The sequence below is a fragment of the Polyergus mexicanus genome, unplaced genomic scaffold (genome assembly GCF_030449975.1).
Source record: "Polyergus mexicanus isolate NDT 795.1 unplaced genomic scaffold, iyPolMexi1.0 SCAF_2, whole genome shotgun sequence".
Taxonomy (NCBI): Eukaryota; Metazoa; Arthropoda; class Insecta; order Hymenoptera; family Formicidae; genus Polyergus; species Polyergus mexicanus.
In genome coordinates this window covers 8,167,826-8,181,867 of record NW_027223322.1, presented here as the reverse complement: position 1 = coordinate 8,181,867, position 14,042 = coordinate 8,167,826, and the positions used below count along the sequence as shown (strand labels likewise).

The following is a 14,042-nucleotide window of genomic DNA, read 5'->3' as shown; positions in this document are numbered from 1 at the left end:
AGATGTTATATTATATACTAATTTGCTATAATACTTATAACGAAATAAGAAAAAAAGGAAAACAAAAAAAAAATTATTTTATAAAATAATTAAGTATTATACAATTTAATCGTATATAAAAATAGATTATACGAGAATAAGGAATAAGAAAAGTATCAGCTTGGAGTCAGCAACTATGACTGGACGTAATAATAATATCTTATTATTTCACGAGAATATCCTTGCCCTGCAATTATAATCGCAACTAATTGCAAAAATTCATGCCTTAGAGAATACAATATCCTCTAATCGAGGGTGAAATCGCAAATCACGATAAGTCGCGTGGTCCGTGCGCGCATGTTACTCCCATCGAAAGTAGGTTTCATTAGCGCACACGTGATCGCGCGTCGGAATAACTCGGAATTAACTCGCGAGTCCTCCCAATCAAAGACGGCCCCGCCGGAACAAACAAAACGGAACTTCGTTCTCGGCAATCCCTCGGGAAAGCGGTTGGTTAGCAAGCCGGCATTGGCGCGCTGATGCTGAAAGTCGAGGCAAGAGCGTCTCTCCAGTCTCGCCGCGTCAGGAAGATTAGGGGGTTTGCGCGGGCGATGTGTAGCGGGGATAGAGACAAACGGGGGTGGGGTGGGGGGGGGGGGTGGAGGGGAATGGGAAGGCAAAACGGAAGGGTGGTTAACGCTTCGCAGTCGGGGGCTCAGAATAAACAACAATATTATAACGCGAGCTTAATTGCGCCAGAGGGCTCGGTAACGGGCGCATAAATCGGAGTAGTGAGCGCGCGCCCGCGCACGAGCACCCTCGCAACTACCCTTATATCCTATCTCTCTCGTTCTCTTTCGATGCCTCTCTCTCTCTCTTTCTCTTTCCGTCTCTCTATCTGTTGCCGCAACCGCCTGCCCGGCCCCCCCCCCGTCCCCCTCCCCCGCCCCGCAGTCGCGTTCCAGGGACACGTAGCAGTCCTCCACGAGCCGCCTTCGGAGTAGGATTCATTTACAATAAACATGTCCCCCGCTAATTTTGTTGGCGGAAAAGGAGGTACCTCCGGAAAGAGAGGAGCGTCTTAAGTACGATATACGTTGACATTTTTCGCCGTCTTGTTTCGAAAAGATAATCGTCTTCATCAAGAGAATCCTGACTCAATTCCAATCCAGTTCACGATTTTTCTCGTCAAAGCTATCGACGATAACTATCAATTTACACACTCCATTATCGTGCATTCATTTACCGATATATATACTCGCTTAAATTAATTCTTGTCCCTCTATTCGGCGATTCAAAAAATAAGATAACATGCTTCGTCAATGATTCAGTAACAATGAACAGAAATGAAAAATCGACAGTTGACAAACTACAATCTGAGATTCGTTCCTAAATTTACGATGACTTTATGTTTATTAGATGCAATGATATACTCCCCATCGACATGTTACAAAGTAATGCAGGAAAAAAAAATTATGATAATTTTGATATACATATAACAGTATATAATTGTTAATTATAATCTAAATCGTCTTAATATATTGCATAATAATAAAGATACCTTTGGTCAAAAGATAAATGTATAAAAAAATATTAATAGATTTTGCATAATAATAATAAAATTATACACGAAAAAGAAAACGCAAGATCTGCTGCAGATGCTACTGCAAATTGTAGAGCATAATTTTATTGCGCATACCGATAATATGATATAAGATTTTTTTTTTTTTCTTGCATTTTATTTATGCAATATATGTCGGTCCTTACAATGTGGCATTCTTATGAGAGACTTTCTAATAGTAAGCCGCGTTTTGTAACCATTCCCGCGTGCACTCCACAAGCGCGGATTCCACGACGAAATGTCGCAGTGGTAGCCGAAAAATTTGGACGCGCGACGAAGGCCGGCGCTTGTGGCTTGGCGGCGTTTCAGCCAACCGTGGTTAAATGTACGAGAAGAGGAGGCTGAAGAGAAAAAGATGGAAGAAAGAAAAAAAAAAGAGAGTAGGAAACACATGGAGGGTTAAAATAACACGGAGTGCACACGCGCGCGTGTGTGTAAAAAGGCTCGAGTTATCGTTTTCGAAACTGTACGCTCTTCTAGTTGTTCTTCAACATTTGTAAACCTAATTTAATTAAGCGTGATATAATAATAAAATTTTCAAGTTGTAATTTTTTATTGAAAATTTATAGAGAGAAAATTATGTATATATATATATATATATATTAAAAAAATATTTTCAAAAAAAAAAAAAAAAGAATTGACACGATGCACGGAAATAATATTAGTTTATATAATAATGAAATAATAGATGAGATGAAGTAATATCAATATTTATCGTAACGATAAATGCAGCATATACCATTCATTATCTACACCATATGATGTAAGCTCCTTGATTAACATCGGTAGAACGCTGAGCGATAGAAAGAGACAGTCTGAATTTAGCGTGTGTCGCCTGCTATTTTATCCCACTATCTCGAAATATTTTCGATTGCGCACTCTTTTTCACGATTCCCAGGAGCCTCCGTGGCCATTGTGCCCAATGGATAATCCAGCGACGGAAAGAAAGATAAAGAGCTGGGTACGGCTGGATGCAGTTCAGAGGGCTGGGAAAGAAGGGAGGCGAGTAGAGAAAAAGAAAGGGGAAAAAGGAGAAAGGGCGACGGGGTATCGCACCAGCCGGACCAGAGGAGGAGGGCCACGTTAGAAGAAAGAGAATGAAAAGGGAATGACGCGGTGGCCGGGGAACGCATGCGGGGAAGGGAAGAGAGGTGAGGGCTAGAAGGGTGAGGTTTAGGATAGTTAGCGGCCGGCGGCTATATGTACGCGTCCTCGACCGCAGGCCTGTTTTATTTTATGAATCGCAATATTTCACGCGACAACTGTACTCGCGGGGCGGCCACCGCTAAACTGTCTGCATATACGGGGGCCGCGTGCTTACCGCGTGCTACACCATACGTACGACGACGCATCGCTACCCCTACTGCACCACCATCGCGTCGCAACCACCACGGCCACCGTCGCCGTTGCCACCGAGTGAACGGCATGCACGTGCGCGACATACTACTCATACGATATAAAAGTCTGAAAAACGTCTAAACAATGGCTGAAAAATTTGGGTATAATTTTCAATATTTGTCCTTTAGATTTACGTACATTAGACGCGTATATACATATAATATGCGATTATGTATATATACGTTCACTGCCAGCCATCTATCTTTTTATAGACAATTCATAAAATTTATATTTTATATAAGAACTTGAATGAGAGAGAGAGAGAGAGAGAGAGAGAGAGAAGGAAAGACAGAGTTGAAAAATACAATAGATTTCGATAATAATAGCTTGTCGTAAAAACATTTATGGTATATAATACACACACGAATATTATTTTATCTATTTTGTAAAACTCAAATTATATGTAGTTTGTAACCACGTCTAAAATTGATACTCCGGATAGAAACATTTCGCCGATGAGTCTAAATGTGACGAATGTGACGCAACATTATTTCACTGTTTTGGCACGGAAAGAAAGCAAAGATCTTGGATTGGATTTTCCTCCCTTTTCCACGCGCGAATCCTCGAATAAGTCTTCCCTCGTCGAAAGGGTCATGCACGAACGATTCTATGGGTATGTCGGAGTACCTATGAAATAATTCACAAAAACGACACCACGCGTTAATGATGCTCGGCGAGAAAAAAAAAAAATCCAAAGTTCCCACGAATCTATATCACAGATGTGGGCGTCACTTCACAATATAACCAAATCAATTAAAGCAGAGAAAATAAATCCATATACGCCGTAATTATATTTAAATATAAAAGTTAAATAAAGTAAATTCAAACATTCAAAATTCATATCGAATACCGAACAAATGTAAAACGTTATAATATCAAATTTCGATTAAGAAAAGATTGTCTCTTATTAATTAAAAGAATTGGTAGGTGAAGAAATAAGGATAAAACATCTTATATAAATATTATAGATTTTAGTTCGTAATTGAAGTTTTTCTAATCCAAGGAAAGCATTGTTCCTTGCCATCATATTTTTCCACGCAATCCTGTCGTCCGACAGGATGTCAACGGACGGCGAGGAGGTTACCGCCGATCTCACTCCATGCCTATCTATGCGTTGTTTACCTGACCAGATACGGAAGAGGTGGACGCGCCATTACTGCTACAGAAGATAAAAGATACGCGCGCGCCAGGCCGCGGTCCATATATATAAAATACCTCTGGGGGATCTCTCGCGTATACGTCGTGAGTCCGTGAAAGAGAGGGTTGCCGGAGGTTGGATATAGGGCCGTGAGCGAACAGGGGAAGGAGGACGAAGGGCGGGGGTTGGACGAAGGAGCGAAACGTATGGTCAGTAGCTCGCGTATGTAACATACTATCTTGAATATGCGCATACATCGCGAGCCGGCCACGTATTCTGAGAATCGGTTAGACGATCGAGTGCGCGGGAGCTGCCCGTCTCACCGCGTAATTACCTTCCTTCTTTCTTTCTTTCTTTCTTTCCTTCTGAATTCCCCTCGTTCGCCATCCGGAGCGCGGCGCGGCGCGGCCAGGCGTCGCGTCGTGCTCCTTTTCTGCCCCGCACGGTCGTCGCCATCGTCACGTTCACCCCGATATCTTTTATTCCCGCGCTGCGTCGACCTTGCATACGCGACTACGCGAGCACGCGTCTTGTTTTACAGGTAACGAACCTCGGCGAGGGGTGAAAGCCCGAATACCATGTTATCGTTAAAGCAGAAATACCGAACGATCGATCGTAAGATACTGGACGTTTCGTTGTGAATTAATTCAATTATTTATTCGAAACTGTCAAATCAGAGCTTAAAGATCTGCGTTAATAGCGTGACAATTAAAATGATTATGTTAAAAAAGATCATGGCGCTGAAATATATAAAACTTCCGGAAAAGAAGAAATTATTATATGGGTAAGAATTTAAAGTTTAAAAATTATTTCAAGTTTGACGTTTTATGTAGAATTTTGTATTATTTTATTATCTTGTGTAAGTGAATTGGGAGAAAGAGAGAAATGCGGCATCATTAATTTTCTCCGCTAGACAACTTGTACAAATTGCCGAAAACATACTTTGGCGACGGCTCTAATCATATTTTCTTCTAATAGAATTACCATTTTATATATATATCTATTTGATTCTATTTTGACATGTGATAAGTTTGATTAAAGTAATTCTGCAAGAGAGAGAGAGAGAGAGAGAGAGAGAGAGAGAGAGAGAAAGAGAGAAAAAGAAGTATGAAATGACGAAGTAAATCTTTCTAAACGCGACGTTTTTTCCGTATTCCCCTTTTTAGCAATAAAATATTTTCCTACGTTATTAACGTTCATTACAATTCCTAATCAATTATTTTTTATTCTAATAAATATTTTCAGCTAATATGAGATTGTCTTGCAAGTATATATTTCTTTTGAATATTTTCTTATTATTTCTTTTTATTATATCTTTTGCCTCAAGAAAAGATTGATCTTGCATTAGCTTGCTATGATATTTTATCTCGAATATATACGCGTATATCGTAAGAAGTATATATATTCTGGGAATCGTTTAATGCACGATTTATCGCTATTCAAGTTCGTTTTTTCGTAATTGGTTTCTCCTTTTTTTTTTTTTACTTTTCTCTTCTCCAAGCCTTCACTCTCGATTCATTGCAATTTTTTTATCTGCGGCAGAACTGACCTAAGCTAATACGATTTGCATACATTCGTCTTTATGCGTATGTTCTGCACAAAAAAAATCTTCCGCACGTAATAAAATCTTGCTGCGTGTATCCAAATTTCAAAAACATCTTTAGGATAGAAAAAAGAGAAAGATAAAAGTTACTCCAATTATTATGAAAGAATTAAAATGAAAAGGAAATAGAGAACGAATTTGTGCACGAAGACAAGAATTAAAGTCGGTAGTAAAAGATCAAGCTGCAAAACCTCTTAGTTAGTTCCTATATACAAGGTTTTTCTCTCGTCATCGTTGCGTTTCTCACGACGTTTTCCCATAATCTTCCCGCAGCACGTTACTCTTTCACGAACACGCCTCATCTTGGAGTTAACGAACGAGCTTGCCAACTGGCCCTTGTAAAAGATGACGCATATACTCCCCCTTTGCTGCTCTTCCCTTTTCTATTACAAGGCGAAGTGGAAACGACAAGTGGAGGTGGTGAGAGTTCTAATCAAGGTAGCTTGCTGGAACTTCTAACTCCTTTCGCTCGGAACAGGATGTTGAGTTCCAGGTACGTCGATCTCGCGTTCCAAGCTATAGTAAGCTAAGTCCTAAGGAAGATTATAGGATGTCTGCATAGAGATGGTCCGAGTTTGCACGAAAGTCATACCGAGAGAGTCTTGTCGAGATGAGGATGGAGAGTGATTTTCGAGGATAAGCTGAGCGGGATCGTAAAATTAGTCGCTTAAATAATATCAAGACTCGTTGAAACTTTATAAAACTAGCGTTGATTTTCTTGAGGCGCTCTACCATGTGTAATCGCGATTTCCACGTTGAAATATACGCGGGTATATGTAAGCTGTCTGTGTATATAGAAAATAAAATTTTGTCAGAAGCTTTGTCAGAAGATGAATTAACATTGGAAAAGAGAAAAAGATATCGGCACGTTGAAGCGTGTAAAACTAAAGAATGACCAAACGATCAAACGTAATCCTTTAAAATGGTCGCAATCGTGGCAAGCGAAACCCTCATGACCCGAGTTGCATGTTGAGACTTTTGCCCGATCGTTCGGCTTCGAAGTCGTTCGGATAGGAGAATAGGACGGTGGCTGAGTGTTGTAACAGAAGGTAATGTGTATGGTGAGAACTCCGGGGAGGCAGCGAAGGCGGAGGAAAGACAGGGGGAGGGAGAGAAGACCGAGGTGTTAACATTTGCTTTATAGCAACCGCTCTACGAGCAATGGTTTAATACTTATGTCGACGTGCGTCGTGCGTCTTATACCCAAACACTATTGCAGCAGCCATAGAGGCGCTCATCTGCATACGTTAGTATTAAAGGAACATATGGTATATATCTGTCGTAATGCAAGCTTGTTAAATACGCTGGCAGCTGTGCATGAACGTGCATTTTTCGTAATTTGGCAGAAAACATGTGCCATTGATAAATGATATTATGATTTTTTTTTTATATACGAATTATAGCAAAATATATCTCGATTCGTATCGTAGACTCATAATAAATCGATATTACAATCATATAATAAAATGTTTTATCAAGCGTATGAAATGACTATTAAACAGAAAATTTCTACAATCTTGTGTATGATAGGAGCTGCAGAAATTCTTCATTCCAGATAAACAATTGATACCAATAAATTTTGTCGTCGAATATAATATTAATTGTATTCATCGAAGATAATCAATAAATAATTTAAAGATAAGCTAAAACTATTTTCTTCAGAATAGAGTTTTCGTATCGAAACTATATTAGAAGCTAATGTATTTTTTATTTTTTTATATATATTTTGTTCCAAAAATATATATAGCATAATAAAATATTAAAAACTGCTGATTTATCAATTTATCTACGAGTATTTTAATTATCCATATGTCTACTCTCGCGATCTATATAATCGAAGCTTGTATTAAATAGTAAAATAACCGATGGATATATATATATATATATATATATATCCATCGGTTATTTTACCTTCCATTTCGCGGCGTCTTACATTCGCCTCGCTTCTTTTCTCTCGCGCGTTTTCGATCCGCTCTACCTAGTCTCCTCCATTGGGCCACGCTCCTTTATTTTATAGTTATGCAGCGAGGACACTTTTACTACGACCGCGCGAACATTTCGCGGTTCCAGCTCGCGGCGAATGCTTTTATTGCCGAAGGCGTTTTTGCATCTTCTCCCTTCCCTCCCATCTTCCAGAATACGATATCCTTTATTTATTACAAAGCGGTCACGCTGCACGAAAGAATAGTGTGTCGTATGTTGAATAAAAACAAATCGAACAGGAAAGCAAAGAAAAGTAATATTTCAAACAATAAATCTATTTCGATCTTTTTTTTTTTTTTAAATCAATCTAAACAAGCAAAGATCCCATCCTGTATAAAATATGATTTTACACAAATTGTAATTTTTGCATGTTTGTGTCGTTTTCGAATCGCCCGAATATATTTATGGTTAACATAATGCAAGTATGTTGAAGTTAATAATCGAAAGAGGTAACAAATACGTTACTTATGGAACGAGAAACATAACAATTTGAATAATAACAATTAGATTAGGTTACTTACTTTGTATAAAAACCTTCTTTGCATTCCGAACAGATGAAGTTTCGTCGACGGCCAGTTTTGTCCAGAGATCCGGGTGACGAGGAAGCGCATATCCTTTGATGCGCGACGAGATCCGCTCTTCTCGAGAATGAGATTGAACACTTGACGCAGGGAAAGGGCTTCTCTCCGGTATGCTGTCTGATGTGATTCCGTAGCGTAACTTTCGCAAAGAGCTTCTTACAAATCGGGCATCGATATTTCGGTAATAACTTGCTCGAACTAGATATTTCTTTGTCAGTTGAAACTGCACCAGTATGGAGGGCTTCGTGAAAAATGAATTCACTTTGAGAATCCGTTGAGAAGATGCAATCATTGCATTTCCATTCTTTCTTCACATCTATTCTTTCAGCTGAATTTGAGTTATTATTTTTCGTACAATTATCTTCTCGTGTATGTCTAGTGACATCTTGCGACAACGCAAATTGCATGCCGCATCGAGGGCACCTGTTCAAAAAAAAATTATACGATATATAAGTATGTAGACATTATGTCTAATGTCGTAATTATGAACTTTTTAAATAATTCGGAGTATCTAAAAATATTGTGAAAATTAGAAACTCTCTCTCTCTCTTTCTCTATGATTGTTGCTTTATTTCGTATGGGACAATTGTATGAGAAAAAAAAAAATATATATATATATATAGTATATAATAATTTGTTAAATTACCTATGACAAAGTTCCGGATGATTTTGGAGAAGATGACTTTTGTGCGCTGTAAGATTTGACTGCTTTTCGCCGCAGTGATGGCACTCTCGCGTCACGGTTTCCAATAATCCTTCCTGAATCTTGCGTGTTTTTACAGCCTCTTTGTGACTAGAACTTCTCCGATGCACTACTGCTTCTTGGGCGGTGATGAAATTCATCGAGCAGAACGAGCAGAAATACGGCGCCGGTCGCGCGGCCTCTGCGACTTCGTTCTTTTCTTTATTCTTGGCGACGTGACAGATTAATTGATGACGTTGAAGCGCAACCAAAGACCGAACAATTTGGGGACACAAATCGCATTTGATACGTTGCTGATATTCATCCGATGCGGTATAACTTGCGTCGTGACCGGTCTCTTTAGCGTGCGATCGTAGCTGGAAATTGTATCGAAATTGCCGATTGCAACTACCGCAGAATAATGCTCGTTGACAACTGATTACTATCGGCACCGAGCCGTTCATCATCGATATCACGTCACGATGACTCATACTCAGAAGATGAGATTCCATCGTGCCGTTGTCTTCGCACCAAAAATCGCATCGAGTGCATCTGCACCTACCGCCACTCTGAGAAGAAAGAAAAAAGAAAAAAAAAAAATTATGAAAAGCATTCGATTATCCAAATGCACGAGCCAATCGCGAGACCGATTTATTATTTTATTTATTCTCTATTTTTAGTATTTACATTGAATAATAATTCGTCAACAGATGCAAAAACTACATGAATTTATAGATATTCCCCCTCCCCCTAAAAAAAGCACAAATTTGAAAAATTTTCCACGCTTACTACAATTAACGATCGATCGCTTACTCTTTCTAAGGTCTTGATATGTAGATCAGAACGCCAATGAAGTAGGAACGTTTCCTCGGTGTTGCAGTAAAAACGACAAGGAGCGCATTGGAAAGGACATTGTCGTACCACATTCGCTATGTTATCCAACAGGAAGCGACGTGCGTTTGGACTGCAAGGATTCACTCCCGCCACACGACAATGGTAATGGGAAAGCAAATGTTTACCCATCTGAAGCCTCTTCACGCGCGAGTGACACATCTCACACGTGAGAACGTCCTTGTCTCTTCGACGGAGACCTTTCTTAACTTTGTTTTGCTCGGGCACTTCTTTCGTCCTCTAATAATACAATATAATTTAATCAGATTATATTGTCTGTATTAAAAGTTTTAAAAGATTCTATCCCCAACAATGTTCTCTTTATCTGTATCAGAAAATATTTGTATATGTACATTATGTATTATTGTAATTAACGTTTGAACTATTTCTCCGTTCTTATATATGTGATTTTAATATTTTCGAGACAATGTTATTTCATAAAAAAATGGACATTTTCTTAAGCTTCAATTACATACAAAAGTTAAATGTATGAAAGAAAAACTTTTCACGAAAACAAAATAGCGAAACAGAAAGAATGTTTTAACTGCATCAAGGAATACTTTTCATTGATTGTAGGAAAAATTTTCTCTTAAAAGAAAAACATAATTATATATACAATATATATAACATCATTTATGTCTAAACTAATATAATTAATTAAATGATTGAAATCTTTATTTAATATAGTGTAATGGAATAAATGATATTATATTTTATGAATAATTAATTTGTGTGAAAACATTTTATAATATAAAAAATATTTATCCCTTGTGCATTAGATTTATATTCTTGCTATCGTAATAAATAAGAGCAATATATTGTATAAAACAATAAAAAAATTAACAAGAGTATGCAATCTAAAAAGGTCTAAAGATCGAAAAGAAATATGTATATATATTTTTTATAAGAAAATTTTATACCGTTGTAAACGAAGCCTGTCTACGAGTAGACATTCTTTTGCTTGCGCGCAACTTTATTCTGCGCGATAAATGGAGACCGTCGTCGATCTCTTTAATGCTCCTTCTGGCATGCAAAGCAGAGAGCACATGTCTGTTGTAGACCAATCGTGAGGCAAGCTTCCTGCCGCAAGGAATGCACCAATATCCCGATTCGATATCCGTTCGTGCACCTGGTACCCATTTCCCTCGCGTGTGTCCTGGCGGCGGCTGTCCGGATGTGTTCTTGCTCTCGTATTCCTCGATCTTCTGTAACGATCAATGTCTCTTTGTCCAACAAATCATTATTGCTCGCACAAAGATTGCTTAGATTCTCATATCAAGTTACATTCGTATCAATGAAAATCAGATATGTAGAATGATTTTATAATGGGGATGGGGCAAGGGGAAGGGATGTATAAGGTTGAAGGATAAAACAAATTTTTTTTTTTTTTATTAAAAAGTCGCGCTTTAATTTAATTTAATTTATGTTAGTTTTATTCTCTTTCACCTATCGAACAGTATATTCTATCGATTTTGCTAAGGAAAAACTATTATTTATCATCATATCCAATCATTGTATACTTTTTGAGGAGTAAAGCAATATTTGTTTTAAATCTCAAATTATTTATAATAATTATTTATAATAATTATTTATCATAATTATACACAAAATTACTTATCTATTATACTATGATCTCGAAATAATTTCTTCTTCTTACCTGCGTTGTCTCTGTAGGTTTCCATTTGCCACCAGTATACGTTGGCGGTGGGTGTTCCTGATGATCATCGTCGGGATCTACATTCTCCTCATGCATATGTGGCATGTCCTGCGGCAAATCGTCGAGCCCAGGCTTCCACTTTCCGCCAGTATGATCTCGCGGTGGACGTTCCTGATTTTCGCCGTCGTCAGAATCTGAATAGGAGTCATCCTCCACCAAATCGTCGTCCAGCGTGTCGTCTTCGGATTCCTCGTCGTCTTGTTGGTACTCGAAATCATATCTCGCCAACTCTTTGCCGTCGCTATTTCCCAAAGCGAGATCGGCAAGGATAGTGTCTTCCAACCAGTTCTGTTGATCCGACACTATTCGCTGAGGATTTTCTTGCCTCTTTCGATCGGTCTGTTTGAGGGATTGCATGCATACATGATCAGTTGGATCGTCCAGATCGCTGACAGCAGGTGACATACTATGAAGCTTATCTTTCGCGCCATCCACCTGATTTTTTTGCTCCTTCTTTCTTCTGTCCTCTTTTTTGAATTTTCTATTATTATCTAGTAAAGTCGGTGCTCGTCGAGGATTTGATTTTGAACTGCTCTGTAACTCCAACGAATTGAAGAAAGCATCGGCGTTTAAAATTTCGGGATAAGATACCGTCGTCGGTGTCGAAGGTGACTCGTGAACGGTCTCATTTTTATCGTCAGGAGGTCGACAACCCGATCGACGATGCCGTACATAGTTGTCGAGACCGTGTACTGTCAAATTACACTTGATGCAAAAATGGGTGTCATCGTCGTCTTCGTAACCCTCCATTAATTAAATGAAATTGCGCTGAAATAATAAAAGTGACAAAATTATTATTAGCGGCGCTTTATTACATTAACTTGAGAGAGAAAGAAAGAGAGAGAGAGAAAGAGAAATTATTTTTCTTTTTAAATATTTATTATTGTAAGCTTCGATAAGAGTGTGTCTCTCATGACGCGGCAGCGCGAATTAAATTTATAGTTTCATAATATATGACGTATGAAAATAAATAATGCACGTGTAATACGTGCTTTGTAACATTGAAATTATTATAAGTTACAACATTATTTTAAATTCAATTTTATTTATCTTCCAATTGTCGAAAATATAAAAGGATATCTATAACAATGTATTTATAAAAACATAAATGCTTATGTTGTATATTTGTCATATTAATTTAATGTATATGTTCCGTGATACTTTGAAATTTTCCGAATTCCCGAATATATACATATAATAACAACGAAATTAAGTTTAAACAACGCGTGCATCCAAATTTAAAAATACAAAGTTTGAAAAGGAACATACAATTGAATTGTGTATTTTTGTTTTCACAAGATTGTAGAAGAAATTAAAAAAGAAAAAAACTATTAAAAAAAAAGCGCTTTTTAGCTGTTATTTCGTTTTATTCGTTGATTCGATATCAGGAATTCATTTGTTCACGTTTTTGAGCGTATGCAACATTACGTAGTGAATTCGGGAATCGTTTAGCTGTCATACCCCGATCACGCGTCATACTTACAAACGCGTCATGGACAGCTCGCTGACGACAATCGCGTTAGCGAACCGCAGTGGGCAAATTGAAGGTCCGATATTCGCGCAGCAGAAGGGAAACAAGTTGACGCTTCGCGCGGGCCGGGGGGCAGGAAGATCGGTCGATGCCGCTTGGCCGTTATTCGGACGACGACACTTCGCCCTCCCAGTCCTGGCCGCCCCTCTGCAGCTCACCCTTCCCCCTTTCCCCTCATCGAGATCTACCGCGTTCCCCTTTCAACCGGCAGCCCGTGCGCGTCCTCTGCATCACCCCCGCCCTTGTTGCGCCCTTTCTGTTTCCCCTTTCCGAAGTCTACGAACCGGCGACGATCTCTCCTTCTCTCGTCTTATTAAGCGGAGAAAACTAGCGAATGAAATTTCCATCCGAAACACGCTCATCGGTGTCGTCTCCCCCTCCTACTCCTATTCTTCCCGGCGATCGGCTAATATCCCGGTTCCCGGTTTCGTTGTCGTTTATAGTTTACCTTTGACGTGACTGAAATTCGATTTGCGTATAGTTGAGAAGGTTGCAAAAATGCTTTTGTTACGACACGACCAACTTAGCGCCCGGGTTAACCGTGCTCGATCGGATCCCGCGTATCATGCGTGCTTACACTGAGGAGACTGAACGAGCCCTTTGTGGATTATTCCCTCGTTGCCAATATACCTCTGAAGAGAAAACTTGGAATAAAATTTCATGGAGAATTTTTTGTAATTTGTCCTTCCGATATCACAAATACAATAGAATGCTGTTGAAGTAAGGCAACATATTGTAATTTTATCATATGCACGTGCGCACATATACTATACATACAACTGTCATAATATTTCATATAATGAATTTTTTTCCCATAGATTTTTCAAGCTACATTTATTATTTACAATAATAATTATAGTTGCATATGAGATTCCGCATCGAAAAAAAAGCATTTACAAACCAATATATTTGTATGAT

The 14,042-nt window shown here is 38.6% G+C and overlaps 1 protein-coding gene across 3 annotated transcripts in view; it reads right to left on the bottom strand.

Moving 5' to 3' along the window:
- Positions 1 to 14,042, bottom strand: part of LOC138944789 (zinc finger protein 99) — a 68,359-nt gene that overhangs the window by 16,491 nt on the left and 37,826 nt on the right. For 2 of the 3 annotated variants that reach the window (XM_070315771.1, XM_070315772.1), the window contains exons 3-7: positions 11,534 to 12,361; positions 10,797 to 11,081; positions 9,799 to 10,116; positions 8,950 to 9,554; positions 8,244 to 8,726 (exon numbers count right to left, since the gene is read on the bottom strand). In XM_070315771.1, coding sequence (XP_070171872.1) covers positions 8,244 to 8,726; positions 8,950 to 9,554; positions 9,799 to 10,116; positions 10,797 to 11,081; positions 11,534 to 12,343 — 2,501 coding nt within the window. In that variant the 5' untranslated portion in view covers positions 12,344 to 12,361. The remainder of the gene's footprint in view (positions 1 to 8,243; positions 8,727 to 8,949; positions 9,555 to 9,798; positions 10,117 to 10,796; positions 11,082 to 11,533; positions 12,362 to 14,042) is intronic. The other variant, XM_070315774.1, reaches the window with a different exon arrangement.